Source organism: Anarrhichthys ocellatus, unplaced genomic scaffold (assembly GCF_004355925.1).
Source record: "Anarrhichthys ocellatus isolate YVR2014 unplaced genomic scaffold, GSC_Weel_1.0 scaffold24, whole genome shotgun sequence".
Classification (NCBI taxonomy): domain Eukaryota; kingdom Metazoa; phylum Chordata; class Actinopteri; order Perciformes; family Anarhichadidae; genus Anarrhichthys; species Anarrhichthys ocellatus.
Window position 1 is genome coordinate 7,670,062 of NW_022280054.1, and position 19,761 is coordinate 7,689,822.

The 19,761-nt window shown below is 41.8% G+C and overlaps 1 protein-coding gene across 2 annotated transcripts in view; it reads left to right on the forward strand.

The window, feature by feature from the left end:
• The window catches only part of dscamb (Down syndrome cell adhesion molecule b), a 110,390-nt gene that overhangs the window by 69,138 nt on the left and 21,491 nt on the right, over window positions 1–19,761 (forward strand). For both annotated transcript variants that reach the window (XM_031861009.1, XM_031861010.1), the window contains exons 5-12: window positions 247–525; window positions 1,186–1,461; window positions 2,926–3,222; window positions 4,297–4,569; window positions 6,297–6,575; window positions 6,841–6,960; window positions 10,099–10,278; window positions 19,356–19,552. In XM_031861009.1, coding sequence (XP_031716869.1) covers window positions 247–525; window positions 1,186–1,461; window positions 2,926–3,222; window positions 4,297–4,569; window positions 6,297–6,575; window positions 6,841–6,960; window positions 10,099–10,278; window positions 19,356–19,552 — 1,901 coding nt within the window. The remainder of the gene's footprint in view (window positions 1–246; window positions 526–1,185; window positions 1,462–2,925; window positions 3,223–4,296; window positions 4,570–6,296; window positions 6,576–6,840; window positions 6,961–10,098; window positions 10,279–19,355; window positions 19,553–19,761) is intronic.

Below are 19,761 nucleotides of genomic sequence, written 5' to 3' on the forward strand. Positions count from 1 at the left end.
ACATGTTTTGCATTTAGCATGTAGATAAATAAATGGATAAAAAAGGAGTAATCCATGGTGCCATCTCTGATTTGACTGTGGGGGACAATTTTAGGAACACACTGTTGCTCTCTCCTCTCCCTCACATAACCAAATATTCTGTATATAGAACTGAATCGTGACCCCCAAGAATCAATATTGGATTACACTGTCAAGCGCCTGGCAACGCTCACCACTAATTAACACTAAATTCTCTGCTCCTTCCAGACCCCACCAATGCTGAGCCAGGCATCTTGGATGGCTTTGACCAGCGGGAGGTGATGATTAATCATCGGGTGGAGCTGCCCTGTAAGGCCTCGGGCTACCCAACGCCCAAATACCGCTGGCTGAAGGACAACAGCCCTTTGGAGCCTGACAGCCGCTTCCGCCAGACCATCACCGGGTTGCTGATAGAGAGCACGCAGCCCAGTGACTCTGGGACGTATGTTTGTGAAGTGTGGAACATTTATGGCAACGCTGAGGTGATGGGGCGCCTGTATGTCAAACGTAAGTCTTTTATTAAAAGGAAGGGATCCTCTTTATAACTGTATCTGTCTAAACAACAGTTAGTTGATGAATTCATTAGTTGATCAACAAGATTAACTGACAATAGTTTTGATTATCACGTTTTTATCAAGCAAAAATGACAAACATTTGCGCATTTGTTGCTTCTAAAATGTGAGATTTGCAGCTTTGCTCTCTTGTAATTAAAAAAAATTGTTGGGCGGACAGAACGAGCAATTTGGAGAGTTTTTCAAAATTAGTTTAAAATGTCCCCCAGAGTCCAAGGTGACATCTTTAAATTGCTTGTTTTGTCCGACCAACAGTCCAGAACCCAAAGATGTGAAGTTTCCCTTTATAGATGACAAAGAAATGTAATTTTTAACATACATTTTTGAGGCGATGGAACCAGTCGATTTTTTTCTTTAACATTTCTGTGAGTTGACTGCTTAATTAGTCGATTTATTGTTTTCAGATCTAATCTGGAGATGGTGGTTCAACCTTCTACTCTGAAATCTTATGTAGCAATGCTGATCAAATCTAAACTGAACTTTCTCCACTATCTGCCCTACGGTCTTTCCGTTAACCTTATTGTCACTAAAACAAAACAAATCGTTGAATGCTCCTTTTAAAATGACAACGTGTCTCTTATCTCTGTGTGCTTAGAGCCCTTGAAGTCAGTGGTCAGCCCTCGGAAGGTGAAAGGCAGTGTGGGTAGCAAGGTGTCTCTGTCCTGTAGCGTGAGCGGCTCAGACGAGTATGAGATGTCCTGGTACCGCAATGGAGAGATCATCTACCCTGGCAACAATGTCCGTTTCAGCGGGCTGAACCGGGAGAATCTCATCATGGAGGGGATGTCGAAGAGCGACGGCGGAGCCTATCAGTGCTTCGCCAGGAAGGGCAAGATGTCGGCACAGGACTTTGTGCAAGTCATCCTTGAAGGTAAAATGTGTGCATGTGATTTGTGGCATTCACACAAACGCTGACCAAACGGCAAACTGTAGCAGCGTGATTATGTATATTCAGTGCTTTATCAAAGACAGAGTCAGGCCTTTGAGATCAATACAGCGTTTAGGTGTTAATGGCGTCCTGCTGTGACTCTCTGCTATAGGCCGCCATTACAATGGTCATCCCACACTCCACAAACACGTAGAAAAATACATGAACACACACTCTTGAATCCAATAGCTCACCTGGGCAGCGTTGCTCAGGCAACTGTCTGCTGTGGCCGGGGAGCTGTTAAAAGAAGATATTGATAATCTATAATCATGTGGAACAGATCTAGATTATCAGAGCAGCAGCAGGCAGACACAGACGATTCAAAAGCCAACTGGAAGCTCCCGGATCACTGTTCATAATGAAAGAATAGTGATAAAAAGGCCAGACCTTTCCTTTTCCAATGCTACCTTATTATTATTTCATAAAAAAAGGTTACTGTGGAAAAGCAAATAACACATCTTCTCTCAAACTGTTGTCCAGTGACTGTTGATGAATAAATAACTGATGAGGAAATAACCCAACATGAAGTGGTTTTTAGAAGCTTTGTGATTTTAGTTCTCATGGCCTCAAAAAGTATACACTGTACTGTACATCCATTATACAGTACAACAGAATGCAGTAACGTATAGGAGCAGCTCTCTGAGAGGAATACCAAGATTATTAAAAAACAAGAAACTGCTTCAGGAACACGATCGTCCAATCGTAACCTTACCAGGTGAGCATGCAGTCAATATGGCAACGTCATTGCACCCACTTTTTATTTGCAGAGAGAACTCGTTTCGGACAAAAGCATCAATCAATACATGCAAATGTGATGCAAATGAAGCTCCTCCAACAATCTGAAAGAAAGAAATGAGAACAGAGAGCAGCTCTTCTAGCTAAAACAGTGGGCTGTACTGACAAGTTGTTACTAGGTCAAAATAAAACAAGTATTGTGAAATAGAAATGATTTCATCGTTTCACGTAATAACACTTCATAAGTCCTCTGCAATCACCTTGTAGAGATGACACTGTGAATTGTTTTAGGTCCAGTTTATCTTTCTATGCTCGCCTTTTTTCTATGACTGATAAAGCAACAATTAGTCAGTCTGTTCGAACATACCTAACTGCCAAAGTCAGATTAACCTAACAGGCGTTAACTGATCTTGTATGTAAACATTTCACTTTCTACCATACTATACTGTATATAAAGATACAGTCGGCAGTTGGAGACAAGTCCCTGGTTGGTTGATGGTCAGTCAGGTGTTGTGCAGGATAAGTATGATAGAAGTGTAACTTTAAAACTTACTGTAGATCAATGCTTTACTGAAACATTGCAATGCTGATGATGGTTACAGTTTAACATGTCTCTTATTCACCGTTGTATTCCTCTCCCCCACCCCGGTTCCACCTTGTCCCTCATGGCAGATGGTACTCCGAAGATCCTGTCCTCCTTCAGCGAGAAGGTGGTGAACCCGAACGAGCCCGTCTTCCTGGTCTGCAATGTCAAGGGCACGCCGCCTCCCAGATGCACCTGGTCGCTGGACGACGACCCCGTCATCAAAGACACCCACCACCACCTGGGCCACTACGAGACCCACGAGGGCCACGTGGTCAGCCAGCTGAACGTCACACACACCCAGGTGCAGGACGGCGGGGTGTACCGGTGCACGTGCAGCAACTCGGCCGGGGTCGTGTACCACCAGGCTCGAATAAACGTAAGAGGTGCTTGTCAAATCAGCTCCTCCAAGAACAACAATACACATACCTTGTCTGTCTCTCTGTGTGTCTGTCTGTGTCTCTCTCTCTGTCCAGCTGGCTTTCTGGCGTTTACAGTACATGGGCGCTGGTTATTGATCAGGATATTTTGGTTTCCTTGCTTTTGTAGGGTTCTCTCATGATGATTTGTTTAGTTAAAGTTAAATTTATTTTTGCTCAGTATTTATTCGTTCTAGTCTTTAATCACATTTACATTTCTGATTGATTTTGCCTCCATTTTTTATGCATTCTTTTCTTTTTCTCTGCTCCTTGTATACATTTTAATATTGTAGCCTCGTCTTTTTCTCTCCAAATTATTACTGTGCTTCTCCTACATGCCTGTATTTTAGGTCAAATGAATTATCCTGGTTTGCTGCACATAAGCGTATCTGGATATTGGGTTCCAAAATGGGCTGGTTTGTAAATAGCCGGAAGAAAAATATATTTATTTTGTTTGCATGAATACATTTATCTCTGGTTTGCTTGTGTGCGTGCGTGAGTGAGTGTTCATGTGTGTCAGTGTCTGTGTGTGTTTACTCAAGCAGCCAATTCAACTCTCCGCGAACAGATGTTAAAGCGATTATTCTGTTTCCATTTTATGAGACACAGAATGTATTACTGCAGCAAGAGCAGACTAATAAGTATCAGGAGTACAGTGTTATCTAAACGCTCTGTTTTCCTTCAGATGGTTAGCACACTTTAATCTGCTTGTCATTTCACAGCCTTCTGCTTTGAGTTAAGCCTAACATCATGTGGTAAAACAAACGAGAAAAGCTTGAAACAGCAGTTTCTTTTGCATTTCTAAATAGTTCAGTGGCAGGTACCATATGTGAAGCTGCGGAGAGAAATGTTCTCTGTTTTATGTTCTCTGTTTAGCAGTTAACCTTTCTTTGTTTAACTACTGCATATGTTTGAACAGTAATGAGTTAGAAGTATATTTCTATTTACAAAAACACCAAAAATAAAGCTCTAGTGATTTGATGTCACTATCCACTGAATGTCTTTATAGAGGATCCTTTCTCATTCTCTGTCCCTCTGTAGGCCGCGCCAACATTCGTCCAATGAAAAACATCACAGCGATTGCTGGACGGGATGCGTTCGTTCACTGCCGTGTGATTGGCTACCCTTACTACTCCATAAAGTGGTACAAAAACTCGGCACTGCTACCGTTCAATCACCGACAGCGAGCATTTGAGAACAACGGCACACTGAAGCTGACCAACGTGCAGCAGGTGGACGCTGGCGAGTATACCTGCAAGGTCATGGTCCAACCCAACAAGATGGACTCCCAGAGTGTCCATGTTTGTGTGAGAGGTTAGTCCCATAGAGCTGTGGTGGTTGAGTTAATATGCTGCATATAACATAGTTATTCAACAGCTATTTCCTTTATTTAGTGCAAAGATACAATTTTAGTCTTTACAGCTTGAGACAGACAGATATATAGCAGTTTAGAATCAAGTGTTGCTAAATACATAGAGCTGATTTGATAAACCTGATGAATCAAACAAGTCAATCCAATGTTTTGTCAACTCCTTTTGTTTTAGCCATCTCATCTGCTTGTTTTTCTTAAAGGAATATTTTGTGAAAGATGCTCATTTGCTTTCTTGCTGAGAGATAGATTAGGAAGTCAACATCACTCTCATATCTTCCTGTTACGTATAGGGCTACAGCTATAGTTGCTATTAGCTCTTAGCTTAGCTTAGCTTAGCACAGAGACTGGAAAGAGGGTGAAACAGGTTATAAAACTATGCCTACCAGCACCTCTCACTATTTAATATTTTTCTTCTTTTCATTTGTTTACTCAATAATTAAATCAGTTTAGTGTAAAAGATGTGGTTTTATGGGGGTTATGTGAGGGACTTTTTCTTCCCCAGGCATAGTGACCTCCTGGAGTCTCTGCTGTCAGTATGCAATCACGTATTCCCAAAATGTTGAACTGTTCCTTTAGACTGTCACATCTTTGACTTTGTGTTAAAACTCATAATTGAATTTATGCCAAAGTCCCATATTTTGTGCTCTGATAACAATGAATTTGATAGATATTTTAAATAGGAATATAATGTCAGAATGTAATATCAGTGTCACTGACATTACAGTGCTGAGTGACTGATCTCCACTGAGATCTTACAGCTGTAAAAGGTAATACTCAAAAGGGCTTCCCCATTATGCTCCATGTCCTTCCCTCTGTACAGTATGCTAGGTTGTTGTCACTATATTACACTTTCTAATGGAGCGAGGGAAACAGAGGGGGAGAGAGAGTGAGACCTAAAGAGAGAGCGATGATATAAAGCAACACTTCCCAGTGGTGCTATAGTGAGCAAGTGCATTTGTTAATTTACTCTGCTCATGCTTAAAATGCGAAAGTGTCTTTGGGGATCCCTGGAGTCCATTATCTCCCCTTTGTTGTGAATTAAATAAGGTGCTAAAGTGCTGCTTATTTCAGTGTTATTTCAACTCACTGGACAATCAAACACAGATGACTTGTGTGATGGCTGGAGATTTCCCAGAGAATAGAGCGCAGGCAATTTAAATAAATGTTATTGTGTAACCGTGTCGTTATATTATGCAGCCAGATTGACTCTGGCTGCTCTGTGAATACTTGTTTTCTTGTACGCACTAGGCCGGCAATCAGGGTTTTGTGTGGTGGATACAATCTTAGATTGATGTAGTCGCCAGTCTAGAAGATAGGTAAGTATGTAGGTAGTAGATCAATAGATGATCAATAGACAAAGAGAAAAAGTTCAGGGTCACTCAGATTTCTTTCTCCAAGCAGCCTCAATGAGTCACATAAAAGTTTTTTTTCTGTTGTTCTGCTTCTGCGTGCTCTTCTTTTTCTGAAAGAACATAATGTTCCCGACTGAGAATGACGGGAGCTTATTGCAGAATGTTTTGCTATTCAGGTCTTTTGTGTTCCTTCAGTGACCTCTTGAAAGCAAGAGAAAAGGACAAAACCCAGGAAATTAAGACGGTCTTTGTAACTCACGGCTGAAATCACATTTAATCTTGGTGTCTCTTTCTCCCGTTCCTCCTCGGCCTGTCAGTGCCTCCCTACATTCAGCCCTTTGAGTTCCAGCGTTTCACCATCGGCCAACGTGTCTTCATCCCCTGCGTGGTCATGTCAGGCGACCGCCCGCTGGACATCACCTGGCAGAAAGATGGACGGCCAATCCCCATCAGCCTGGGTGTGACTGTGGACAACATCGACTTCACCAGCTCATTGAGAATCTCCAACCTCACGCCCGACCACAACGGCAACTACACCTGCGTCGCCCGCAACGAGGCTGCTGCAGTGGAGCACCAGAGTCAGCTCATTGTTAGAGGTGAGGAAGCACAAAGGAACAGATTATATATCTAATGGCACCCTAGTGGACTGCTATAATGTGCAGTATGTGTGCAGGTTTTCATTTTAAGCCATCCCTGCAGCACCAAACTTCACTTATTAGTTCCTGCTGTCTGGCTGGAGGTAAAATCGACTGGTGCAGTGTTTGACTTGTGTGAAACTGCACACACAGGCTACAAGTGTAATAAAGACACCAGCAAAATATCATGTATCAATGTCAACTGTTGATCTTTGTGTATGTACAGTTCCTCCTCAGTTTGTGGTTCAGCCTGAGGATCAAGATGGGATCTATGGGAAAACTGTGACTCTTAACTGCTCAGCTGAAGGCTACCCTCCACCCACCATCGTATGGGAACACTCCAAAGGTACATTAAACGCAGCATGCATTACCCACTGCAGGTGAACCTGCCGGCTACGAGGGAATGAATTAAAAACAAATCACACTTTTGAATTCAAACTCACAGAGTAGGTAAGGAGACTTAAGTCTCCCGAGTTACCAGGATGCTCAGCAATAACTCCATCCTATCTGATTTAGTAATAATACAAAGTGCCTGTAAAACAATCAAACACAGAGGTCCGTCACTCAAGGTAATTAACTCCAGATGTAATGCATATAGTGTTATAATTCAGACAATGTTTAACCCTCACAAGACAAACTGCAATCACATAACTGTCTTTAGTTCAACGACGTGAACACTTACAAGTGGTAAACATGGGAATCCTTCTTGATATTGGTTAGTTCCACTTTTTATTGCTAAGTTACCACCGCTCAGCAACTCACTGCAACAATGAACAGAGTATTGAAACGCAAAGTAATATGGATTCAAGCTCACAGCATTAGGATCGTTTAATCTTGAGCCTCAATGGTGATTCTGGTCTGTATTGAACTGCAGTGAGTGAAGGTTGCAGCCTTTAGTTTCGAATGAATAATTTTCCATTATTTAATCATTCCATGCAGGCTAACTGTACATGCAAGAGGGAAATGCATAATCATGTGAAAAGGATTGTTTTTGTTATACTACAATACAAAATGAATGATGATTGACCAGTAAAGAATCTGAGTTTGCATCAACAGTTATCTTATAAAATGATAATTATGCCAACTACAGTACAGCTGTGTGTGTTTGTAGCTAGCTTGGTCTCAGATTGTGTTTCTTAAAGCAACTGTGTGTGAAGGCGAGTGCAGTAGTAGTGCTTTTGCAGGTGAGTGGCCTCCATTTGCTTCATCCGAAGCCGGAGCACATGTGTGCGAATACACTGAGATAAAAGCACACACACAGCCATCTGCTCTGTAAACTGCGGGCTGAGGGGCTTGCAGGGTTTCCACCTGCACCAATAGAGAATCATCAGATCGAGAGAGACAGGGAAAAAAAATCAGCAGACAGATATACAGATAGACCGTTAGCAGACAGACGGGCAGGGAGGCAGCAGGTGAGTTCGGCCACTTGAGCAGGGCAGATGAAGAGGAGCCCCAGGTGTTTGCTCCATCATCTATATAACCAGGGATGAAAGCTTCACCAACAGAAGGACAACAACCAATGAGGAGTGGTGTGTGTGTGTGTGTGTGTGTGTGTGTGCGTGTGCGTGTGCGTGTGTGTTTGTGTGTTTACTTGGCCCCATGATCAAAGGAATGAAAGAATCAGATCTGTTTTTCACCCTTTGATTGGATTTGTGTGTGAGGACGTGCATGTGTGTGTGTGTGAGAGAGTGTGTGTGTGTGTGTGTGTGTGTGTGTGTGTGTGTGTGTGTGTAGATGTGAGACAAGCAGGCCTCATGCCTGATTAGTACCGTCTGACCGTCCATTTCTGATCAGTACAGAGGGATTAGGCTGAGCAGTGTTTGTGTGACTACTCAATCGTAGCGTTAAAAACAAGCATCCAGCAGGAAGTGCCCCATAGTTCAGTTGGCCCAGCCTCAGATCAGTTTTGTTGTTTCTTTTCAGGCCTTCGCACATATTTTTACCTCCATCTTTCCTGGTGCTCTATGATATGTTGTTGTGCAGGATGTCATTCAAAGCAAAGAAGCAATGAAAATCACCTCCAAAACAAAAACACATCTAGCTTAGGCGGTTTGGGAAGCTGTCGTCTAATTTGTTGTAAGCCAGAGGGCAGTTTGTCCAGAGAATGGCTGTCTGGCATGCTTTTACTGCAACAGAAGTAGGTACGAACCAGATGAGTGTCTCTGGGAGATATGGAACAGTAAGTAAAGGTCAACCGCTATTAGCATAACGACTAGCACCATTTGAATATGCAAAATCCATAATTCAAGGAAGAACACATCTCCCTCCCTCTCCCTCCTCTCCCTGTCAGAGCCAGGGGAGCAGGAACAAAGTCACCACTTGACCCTTTGCTAGCCACGGCCACTTGACTGCATTTTAATTAAAAAGCAAAAACCCACAGCTCACTAAATAGCCTAATCTCTACACGCTTACTTTAACACGAGCTAATGCAACGTCTGGCTCAGTTCACACATGTGTTTAATACTACATGAGCAAGGTGGAACACAGTGCTTTCATCACTATGAGAGCAGACCGCTCCGAAGATGTGAAGCTTTAGGATTCATCGTCGGTGACATTTCCTGCGGACATTGCAGAATGAAATACTGTATTGTTTAACAATAGAACAAGAGTGATTATATCATTTTCTATTAAAAAAAAGATAGATATTAATTACACGCAGACTAGAATATGTCAGAGATGCCAAGTCCAATTATTTCAACGGTGCCTCAGAGATGGATATCAAGTGTCAGTCGTATTGGACTTTTGAGAATTGAGAAAAGCGGCATGCAGAGATTTACGGTACTTGTTCTCTAATCAGACAAATCCATGCCTGTAGGATGAGTCTGTCCTCGACAAGGCCAGACTAGTAATTCAACAAACATACATGCAAAGAATAAACCCAGAGATTTGACGCACGGGAATAAATAGTCTGGAAAAACATCCATGTCTAGCTGCAGCTAACATCTTTGAATATCACCGACTCGCCTCGGTGCTGAAGGCCAGCAGCAGTGCAAGGCCTCTCCGCTCTGCTCTCCTCCTGCCTGTTGTTGCTCTGCACCAATCTGCTGTCTTGTTAAACATGAGCATTATGTCTGTTCTGATTGCATCACACCGGCAGCTCGGCCTGCTTCACTGTGCTCGGCAGCTGTTTGGCGGTTTAAGGATTTAGGCCTGGTGTTAAGAAACATGTTTACAATCCTCCCTAAATCTGACAGGCTTTGTCATCAAATCTGTAAACAGAGACGCGTGTTCAAATGAATGCACGCACACAAACACACACACTGGAGATCAGCTTACTGTTCAGCACTGTATCTCGTTTTAGCATTACGCATCTGTTTCTCTACTGAAAATTATAGATCAATATGTAGGCATGTGTGTACATTTCATGTACTGTATGAGCTACAGAAAGAGTCTGATGTTGTATCGAAATGTTTATTTTCTCATTATTTACCGTGATGTTTTTTACTCTCTCTTTCTTTGTCTTTTATCTTCCTTCTCGTCTCAGGCGCGGGCGTTCCCCAGTTTCAGCCCATCCAGCTGAACAGCGGCTCTCGTGTGCAGCTGCTGAGCAACGGTTCGCTTCTAATCAAACACGTGCTGGAGGACGACAGCGGCTTCTACCTGTGTAAGGTCAGCAACGACGTGGGAGCTGATGTCAGCAAGTCCATGTACCTCACCGTCAAAAGTAAGAGCCTGCGTCTGATGCACGATCAATATTAGCTGATGGGCAGTAATCATTGTGTATTTTAATGTCTGGGCTGGTGCAGCAACAAGCAGCCGTTAAAAAGGATTTCCAGCTGCGAGATTTTACAGATAGCTATACTCCTCGTAAAGTTGATCGGCTAGACATTAACTTTAAAAAAAAAAAAAAAAAACATGGAAGGAAGGACATCAGCAGATTCAATAGACAAGCTGTGCATAAGATAAACAAACTGAGTCTGAGAGTTACAGATTCTTGTAATTATCCATCCAAAATGACAAAAAACAAACCTTAATTTAGTAGAATTTTCTGCACAAACCCATCTATATGCAAACAGCTAGTATATGTATCTAAGCATGTTAGTGTTTTTGTGTCAGTGGGCGTGATGTTAATGTCCCCGACTGCAGGTCTCCTGCCTCCAGTGAGGCATTAGCATGTAGCTCCCCCATAGCGCTAGGAGTGGCTCCTCATTTTCATGGCGCTTAGATGCGAGTGGGGCTTATTTTCCCTGTGCTACTGTTATCAAACCGGATCACGAGGAGCCCTGCTGATATGCAGCCCTCTCTCTGTCTCCCTCTCTCTCTCTCTCTCTCTCTCTCTCTCTCTCTCTCTCTCTCTCTCTCTCTCTCTCTCTCTCTCTCTCTCTCTCTCTCTCTCTTCCGCTTTCTCTCTCCTCACCAAGTCTGAGATACAGAACACAAATGTGAAAAAGAGAACAAGAACCTGACACATCTAACTTGTTTTAAGTGATGTAATGGAAGTTGTAACTAACTCTGACTTCTGACCTCTTTATGAAACGGGAAGCCAACAAAATAATCTCCTTCTGGATAAATCAACACTTGTTATCATTAATATCAGCTGGCATTGCAGTGGGTTTTCATGTGTCACTGTAATTAAGCCTCGCAGTGTACAAGGTTGGGAGCTGCCACTGTGTGAAGCTGTCAGGGTTCAGGCTCAGAGAAGAACATCCTCTCTGTGTTTTCATAGGTCAGTTTGCTGACTGTAGCACCCAGTTGCTATGCAGCAATGACCTATGGCTGTACTAACCTTTTTTTCTTCCATTTTTCACCAAGTAGGGAGCAAACACCGTAGCTGCAGCTACAGAAGATTCAACTCTCTGTAGCATATCTAACGCCAAACACCAAACCACGATTTTTTTAAGACATTGTTTATTTATTTCAACTAAAGCAAACAAGGTCTTGTGTCGCACAGTGTGCATTTGTTCATGCTATGCTTTGACTGTATTTACTGAACTCCACTATTCCAATGAGTCCGTCAGAGCCAAAGAGAAGACTCACCTCAAACAGGTTAGAGTGAGATGATATAGATCAGTTTTCAACCAGTTTATGGGTGTGCATCTTGTAATGATGTGGGGGAGAAGGGCAGTGTGTGAAGTATACTCAGATTGAATGCATAGTTTCGGTTTCATTGCTCTTTAAAGTCAGTTGTATCAACTACCAAAGTAGATGAGAGAGAGCGAGAGACAGAGAGATTATTGACCCGCCGAATGCACTCTGTTGTTGCTCCAGGCTTCAGTTTCATGCTGTACTCGGCTCTATCAAAGGGAATTTTGACAGCTTTAGTGCTAAATAATGTAAGCTTACTTCTCTAGTAGTTTCATTAACATGAACCGTAATGTTGACATTATTTACTGCTTTTATTATTTATATTGTTTCCTCCCTCTTAAGATTAATTAAAAAAATGTTCTAGTACGTTTTCATTCAAATTATATTTTTTATTTTCTTACCACAAGTTGAACATGGATATGAACACAGTGAGCGGAGTAGAATATTAAATCAAAAACAGTTCCTTGCTCTCTTTATATGTAATATGCACACTGACTCTATGCAGTATCTGTTCTTACTGCCGAAAAAAAGACTGACCTTTTTTAATCCTGGCAGTATTGCCAAGAGCTTGAATTTTACCTCACTTTTCCCACGTAAAATGGTCTTATTCAGAACCACCGCTGTCTCATTGGATTTGGCGCTTTATGCAGAAGTATTTACATGTTTATTTTATTGAGCCTTTGCTGCATATAATTATGGTTATTTGAAGAACTCCTGCTGTTAAAACATTTGAATATCATGTTTACTATTTCTCAAATATGCAGAATTCCCTTTAGCAGTCATCTATAAGTGAATACACTTTTCCTGGAGCCTTGGGCTTTTGATTGCAAAATATAGTGCTGCAGGAATGACGTATTTTTGTAAGGCGAAACCGGAAGCATCCCACTGGTTCCCTCAAGAAAAATCCAAAAGCAAGATCCTTTTTAAGCGTGAATGAAATCAGCAGAAGTAAAAAGCTAACGTTGGGCTATAAACAAACTACAACACAGTCACGTGAGGGCGAGTATACACAACGAGGCTGTAAAGACGGGCTTTTGTAGCCTCATTTAGCCACTTGTTAGCTACCTCCTTTTTTAAGGTACCTAAAAACTTCAAAATTCATGAGAGTGGTCTTTACTGATGCATTTTATATAATAGAACACAACATTAACATCTCATAAGCTTGTGTTAACCACACTCCTTATTTCACGCATCTAACTATCTATCTAGAATCCCATTCAATTAACCCATTGACTTTGAGACAACGGAACCGGACGTGTAACTTTGTGCATTTTGTCTCTTTTTTTGGCAAATGAAGGGAGATGGAGAGAGAGAGAGTCTGTTACCATAACTGTATATAAATAAAATGTTTAAGAGGTGCTGTAATATTTATACAATATTATTTTATGTGTATAACTAACATGATATCAATATTTATTTTTAAAATATTCACGGTTATCGTCAATTCCGGTATATCGCATCACCCCTAGCTACAATAAACACAAAAATCTGCCTACCAATATCTGCTTATCTCCAGAACCATTAATACTGCTGCTAACATTATGCTAACAGTTCCCCCATGACATCACCGGAATATGTCATCGTTAGTCGCACTGACTATGGATTAAATACATGTGAACACAGTTCTCTTTTTACACTCTGTCCATTTACTCCTGAATTAAATTTCTCTTGCAGAGTCATTTAAAACCTCCAAGTCGTTCATGATTCAGTTAGCATTGACGTGCCGTCCGCGCAGCTCGAACAGTTCACAGTACAGGAGCCAGCTCTAAGTTCTCTGGGCCTACGATAGCACCGTGTGCTGTCCTTCCTCTGCTGCCATTGGCTTTACATGCTTACATTACATGCTGGCTCAGCCGCATGCTAGTCACTCATCAACAGATCACATTTCATGCCCTTTAAACCCCAAACTGTACTCGTACGCATGAGTACTTGCATGAGTGGTTTGAAAAACGGCGACCATTAGTGTGCTTGTAGTCACCAGCTCCATCATGTCCATTTCTCAGTGTTTGTGTTCAAACACATTTCTTTTCAAGCATACAGTATGATTGTAATGTAGATATATTTTACTTTTTTAGATTCTTTTATTTTTTATATCCATTCATGGTGCATTCTGTTCATTCTGCTTGCACGCAACGTGTGCAAATTTGTGTATGTTTGTGTGTGTGTGTGTGTGTGTGTGTGTGTGTGTGTGTGTGTGTGTGTGTGTGTGTGTGTGTGTTATGAGACACTGGAACTCTTGAGTGCATTTCAGCCTCATTTAAATCCGTCAATACTTCAATTAGAAGCTGACGAGGGGGCTCAAGGGAAGAGCAGTCCACATGTTTCTCTGCTTTATTTGCACTCTCTGTCTGTCTTTGTTTCTTACATTTTCAGCAATGCGAGAAAGATTAAAAAGATAAATGAGACGTTATTTGTTTAATTTTATAGCCTTTTTCATTTGATAGCACTGTGTGTGTCCTCCAAGTGTCTAAATATCCCATTGCCAACAAGAAAGCATACATTTATTTACCATTCAGAGATCCTTTTTTAGCTTCATTGACTCACTCTTCCAACAAAATAGTCTTAATCCCAGATGAATATTACAGTATCATATATTTAAATCATTCTACATCGTCTGCACTGCTCCTCTGTGTGTCTGTGTGCATGTTTTGCTGTTGTCTTCTTTATGTCAACATAGTGAGTCATGTATAGTGTCAAAAGAGAATTGTTCTGGTTGTATACTCGCAGGCTTGTGTCTTTTTATTCATGCAAACGAGAAAAAGTGTAAGTAATGGATTAAACAGTGCGTTTATCTGCTCAATAATGTAAGAGGCCAAAGCTAGCATGCCAGACTGACTAGTTTGCATGCCACTTTAGCCTAAATCTGTTAGCATCATACTGCTAATATGACTGCTGGCTCACTTGTAGCCATCAAGTGCATATTTAAAACACTTTTTACAGGGTTCTCATTTTAAAAAGAGTCAGTTGGAAACATTAAAATGTTAACCAGAGCCATTGTTTTCAACTATAAGGAAGTCAACTTAAGCTTAACTAGCTAGCTAGCTACATCTGATAAAATTGTCTGATTAATCGCCCATCAAATAGTGACCAATTCATTTTCTCACCGTCAAATTAATCACCTAATTGTTGAGCTCCTATTTAATCTGCAAATGCTTAAACAGTTCTAACACCAAGGTAATTGGGGAAATAGGATTTCCGAAGTGCCCGTTTCCATTCAAAAGAGTTTGTGCGATGCCACCGTTGACTCAAATGGTGCTTCAGGTTTAATTATACAACATTTAACCCATCTTAGTATGAGTGAAGCCTTCTCCACACTGCTCAGTCCCTCACCTCCTGTCTGTACCTTCCTCTCTTTGTTCCCCTCCTTTTCCCTCCCTCTCTAGCCTCTCAGCTTTCTCTTTTCTCCCCTGTCTCCCCTCTTCCCACTCACACTTTCTCCACTACCCGCCCGTGTTTTATTACCAGGTCCCTGTAATATCGCTAGATATTAAAAAATATACATCAACCAAGCAATTATGGGCTATCAAAAAGAATAGGTTTAGCCCGGGGCCCTGCGAGTGCTGCATGGTAGATGCATAGAGATGAGATGAGGCCTCACCTCAGCTCTGGGCCGCTGAAGCACAACCAAGATCGGCGAAGATTGTAGGACATTTTAGATACTGCGGTTTCTATCACATGGTAGCGAAGTAGAATGCGCAGACATTTAGCATGTTTCATTGTCACATATTCACTCACACACACACACACACACACAATCAAGGTCACAGGCGGAATGAAGCTCATATTGACAAGCATGCGCTCATTCAAACCAACATATTTTAATAGACCTGATTTCACACAGAAACACGTACACACACACAGACACACTAACACACACTGAGTCTTGCATTCTGTCATTGTGTGCCCTTTCTCCCTCGATGAGCAAACACCAGCTTCGTCAGTGTTAACTTGCACTGCCAAGGCCACCGATTTAGATGGAGAAAATAGCCCCTGTTAAGGAGCAATAACATTTAGAGAAGGAGCTGAGAAGACTCTTTTAATAGGACTCACTTAAAATTCATAGTTGCTATGCAAAATAAATCAGCGATTTCCTGCGCGGGGGCAGTGGGAAAGGGGATGATGGTGTGGGGAGCGAGGGAGAGGGAGGGGCTGCGAGTGAATAAGTGATGAGGTTTAAACGTTGGCAGTCCCAAGTCTGACACATTTCATCATGCCGGGGGTGGGCTGGGGCTGAAGGTGCACGTACGCGCACACACAAGCGCACAGGCCTCAAATGTGCGCGCTACACACACACACACACACACACACACACACACAAGTAGCTCCCCCTTTTGATTTGTGTTGGCTGCATCAAAGACGGAAATGTACTGTGAGAAGAAAGTCAGAAACACGTTGTCGGAGTCTGTGTGTGTTCATTTGTTTGTGTTGGACTTAGCCGATGTTATTGTCAGATATTCATTTATAACAGATATACTTATATCAGTGTGTTTTAGCTAAGCCATGCTGGCAGCATTTTAACCATTATATATAAGCTAAACATCGGCATGTCAGCATTGTCATTGTGAGCTTGTTAGCAAGCTGGCGTTAGCATTTAGCTCAAAGCACCGCTGTGCCTAAGTAGCCTTCATCCTCACAGAGCTGCTTGCCTCTCAAGTCTTGTTTAAACTCCCAAATATCAGAATCAGAATGAACAAAATCAGAACAGGTCATGCTCTAATACACATGTATGCACATACTCTACAATGTAGATACGTCTTTATACTGTATGTACCACTGAAGTAATAAATAACAATACGTAGCATTTTTCCGCCTGCTTGTGCTGCAGAACGAGTGCAGTTTAGTCTATAGTTAGTTTATTGTCTAACCGTCCTTGCACTCCTAGTACGAGCAAACTGTACCAGACTGGCCCCTGTGTGAAGCCAAAACAAATTATTACAAAGTTATCTACATTACTGTTTTGACACAGGGGAGTACTGTGTGTGTGGGGAAGCATGTGTGTATTTCTAAATAGTGGTTGCAGTTGTTTGTGTGTGCCATTGCTTCTGTTTTGGTTTGCATTTGTTTGTGCATGTGCATCCCTATGTTTCATTTTTTCTATTTTGACAGTGTTTCTACACTTGCATACTGTTCGACTGTGCAAGGCCTCTGTATGCGTCTTTGTTTTTGTATTTCCAGATGTGCACGGGCGCGTGCGGGCATCTGTCGTTATTCTTGCACGTCGGTATATGTTCGAATGCGTGTGTGTCTGTGTGAGACAACAGCAAGGCCAGCGGACTTGTCTGCTGCGTATGAATAATCAAAGTGGTCTCTCTCATCATTAAATCATCGCTGTCCTGGTGGGAGCCCGAGGAGGGAGATGGAGTGAGAGAGCGAGGCAGAGGGATCATAGTTAGCGCTGCAGGGGTACATGCTCTCTCTCTCTCCTCCATCGTGTAGCGTGGCTGAGATGTGTCATGAGCACAAGTCTTTTCTGCTCTCTGTGCTCGCCCACTTAGCTCCCACAGACACAGCCGCTCTCGTGCACACACATTCATGCATATGCACACATAGTACAACACTCATACACATGCACACAGACAGATTATTCAGGAGTGTACAGAGGTTCACACACTGACTCAAACACACATATCGCATCTCTTCTTGGAGGAGAGGGCCTCCGACCTCGACTGCACAAGTACCTGCCACATGTGGCCGCCACTGCTGTCCTTTTCAATGACACAGTTTTCTAATGAACGTATAGGATTAAACACCAGCCTGTTTGATGTAAATAAAAAGTATCTGACTGATGATGAAAGCCGCTCGAATCAGTATTGTTATTATGTAATTTGTGTCGTGTAATAGGAGTGTTTTTAGTGGGGAAAAAATGCCAAAACCCACTTTACAGTAAACAAAGTTAAGTGTCTAGCTGGTAAAGACTGAACCACATCTAAAAGGAGAGTGAATATTAGACTCACATCTATCAGGTGGACACAAACAGGACTCCAAATGAGTGAAAATGTTGCTCTGGAACTGTGGATGTGTAAAGAAGCAACTGTTTGCCAACAAGCAATAACACCTTTAAAGGAGAGATAATATGTCAGTGGTGTGTTTATATCTCGGTTCCACTGCCCCCTAGTGGCCAAAAACGTCAATAAATGTAGCTTTAAGTAATTTATTGAAGGAAAAATGTTGGAATCATTGCAAACTGAATATATTTGGGTTATAAAACAAGCAATTAGAAAAGTCTCTGTTTTTCACTGTATACAGACTTTTTACAGACAAAACGATTATGTGATTAATATGTAAAAAAACTATTAATCAACAGATTAATCGCTGATAAAAACAAAAGTGTTAGTCGCTACCGTAGTTTAAAGTGGTGTCTCTTTAGACTTTTTTCCAACAAATTCATTTCTTCAATGGTTTAAAATTGGTTTTCATATTATTTAAGAAATAAATAATTTTAAACTAGATTATTTTAGTGGCCCTTTAATGTATTTCTATTCTGTATTTAAGAGAACCACTATTGGATTTGTTGATGTTGAATATGTTCTACCCATTATTTTCTGTCTTTTTCTGACCATCTATAAATACAGATATTCAGTGTTTCTCTTCCTTCTGCAATTTAGAGCCTGATTGTTGCACATCAATGAATGTCATCCTGGCCATTGTAAAATAACAGACCTGGAGGGATTTAAATTGCATCTGTCGCACGGAGCTTCGAATTGATTCCCAGGATCATTTTTGCCTACAAATTTTCGATGTCCATTGACTCATTCAGATTGTCTCAAGTTTATAAGCCATCACACAACTAGCAGCAAAACCTGCATCTCAACATCTGCATATTATGATAATGTTCATGATGCCCAGATTGATAGAGATCAACATATTAGTTCAGTCTGCTCAAACTGCGTAAGTTAATATAGAATATTCCAATTCAGAAGCTTCACACTGCAGAGATCATTATACTGTGAATAGCACCTGGAAGTCTCTGTGAGTGTTATAATCGGGAGACGGCTTCATGCCAGTAGAGAGAAAAAGACAGAATGAAAGAAAGCGTGAGTATGAGAACAGTGTGAGTGTGAGTACAGTCTGTGAGTAGTCTGGGTGAGAGACATTCACAACACACACTCACACTCACACACAGGCTAGATGTGTTGCTAATGAGCCTGGTGTGCGGTTACGGCGTAGAGCCAGACCGGCTCCACGCTCAGACCGATGGGAGTTCAGTCAGGAGTCACCACTTTCGTCTCCGTTCCTCTGCCTCATCCTCAGAAAGCTGCATGTTACAGTTCGCTGTCATTATCAAAGCAGGTGCAGGCTTACCTGAAGGGCTGCGTTTCAATCGTTAAGTATTGTGGGAGACAGGTAGACTCAAACATGAGTTCACCATGGTCCCTGGAGTGTTTAAGTGGTTGTCATAATCGTCAGAAGAAAAGAGAAAAGGAGTTTTTTTTCTCAGTATCAGACAGGAAACACAATGCATATGCGCTGTGTTTTTGAAATGTTTGATTTGATTTAAAATTTTGATTTCTTAATATGAAAGTGGCCCTTGGTAGAAGGCAAAGTAGATATACTGTTCAAAAAGGTGTTTGTTGTCTATCGAATGGTCTACTCACATCTTCAGCAGAAAATGTGCAAAATAACTGTTTTAACTGATTTACAATTTTCTTTTCTTCTCCCCCTGTTCTTTTTTTTATTCTTTCTCTTTTCCCCTCAACGTCTGTCACCTCCGTCCAGTCCCGGCCATGATCACCTCCTACCCCAACACCACTCTGGCCACGCAGGGCGAGGAGAAGAAGATGAGCTGCATCGCTCACGGGGAGAAACCCATCATGGTGCGCTGGGAGAAAGAAGAACGCATCATCAACCCGGAGACCAGCCGATACGTGGTCACCGTCAAAGAGGTGGCCGACGAAGTCATCTCTACGCTGGTGGTGAGTGCTCAGCATCACCGTCATGCAAACATGTTTTAAATCTCATTTTGGGGAGTGCACCTTCTGCCATTTTTTAAATCTTTATATATTTATTTCTATATTAAGAGGATTTGTCCCCTTCTCAATATTTACGTTGCCCGTCCTCCTTTTTCAAAAATCACTTGTTATGAAACATCATTTTAGATTCCTAACTAACTCTCTGCACACCC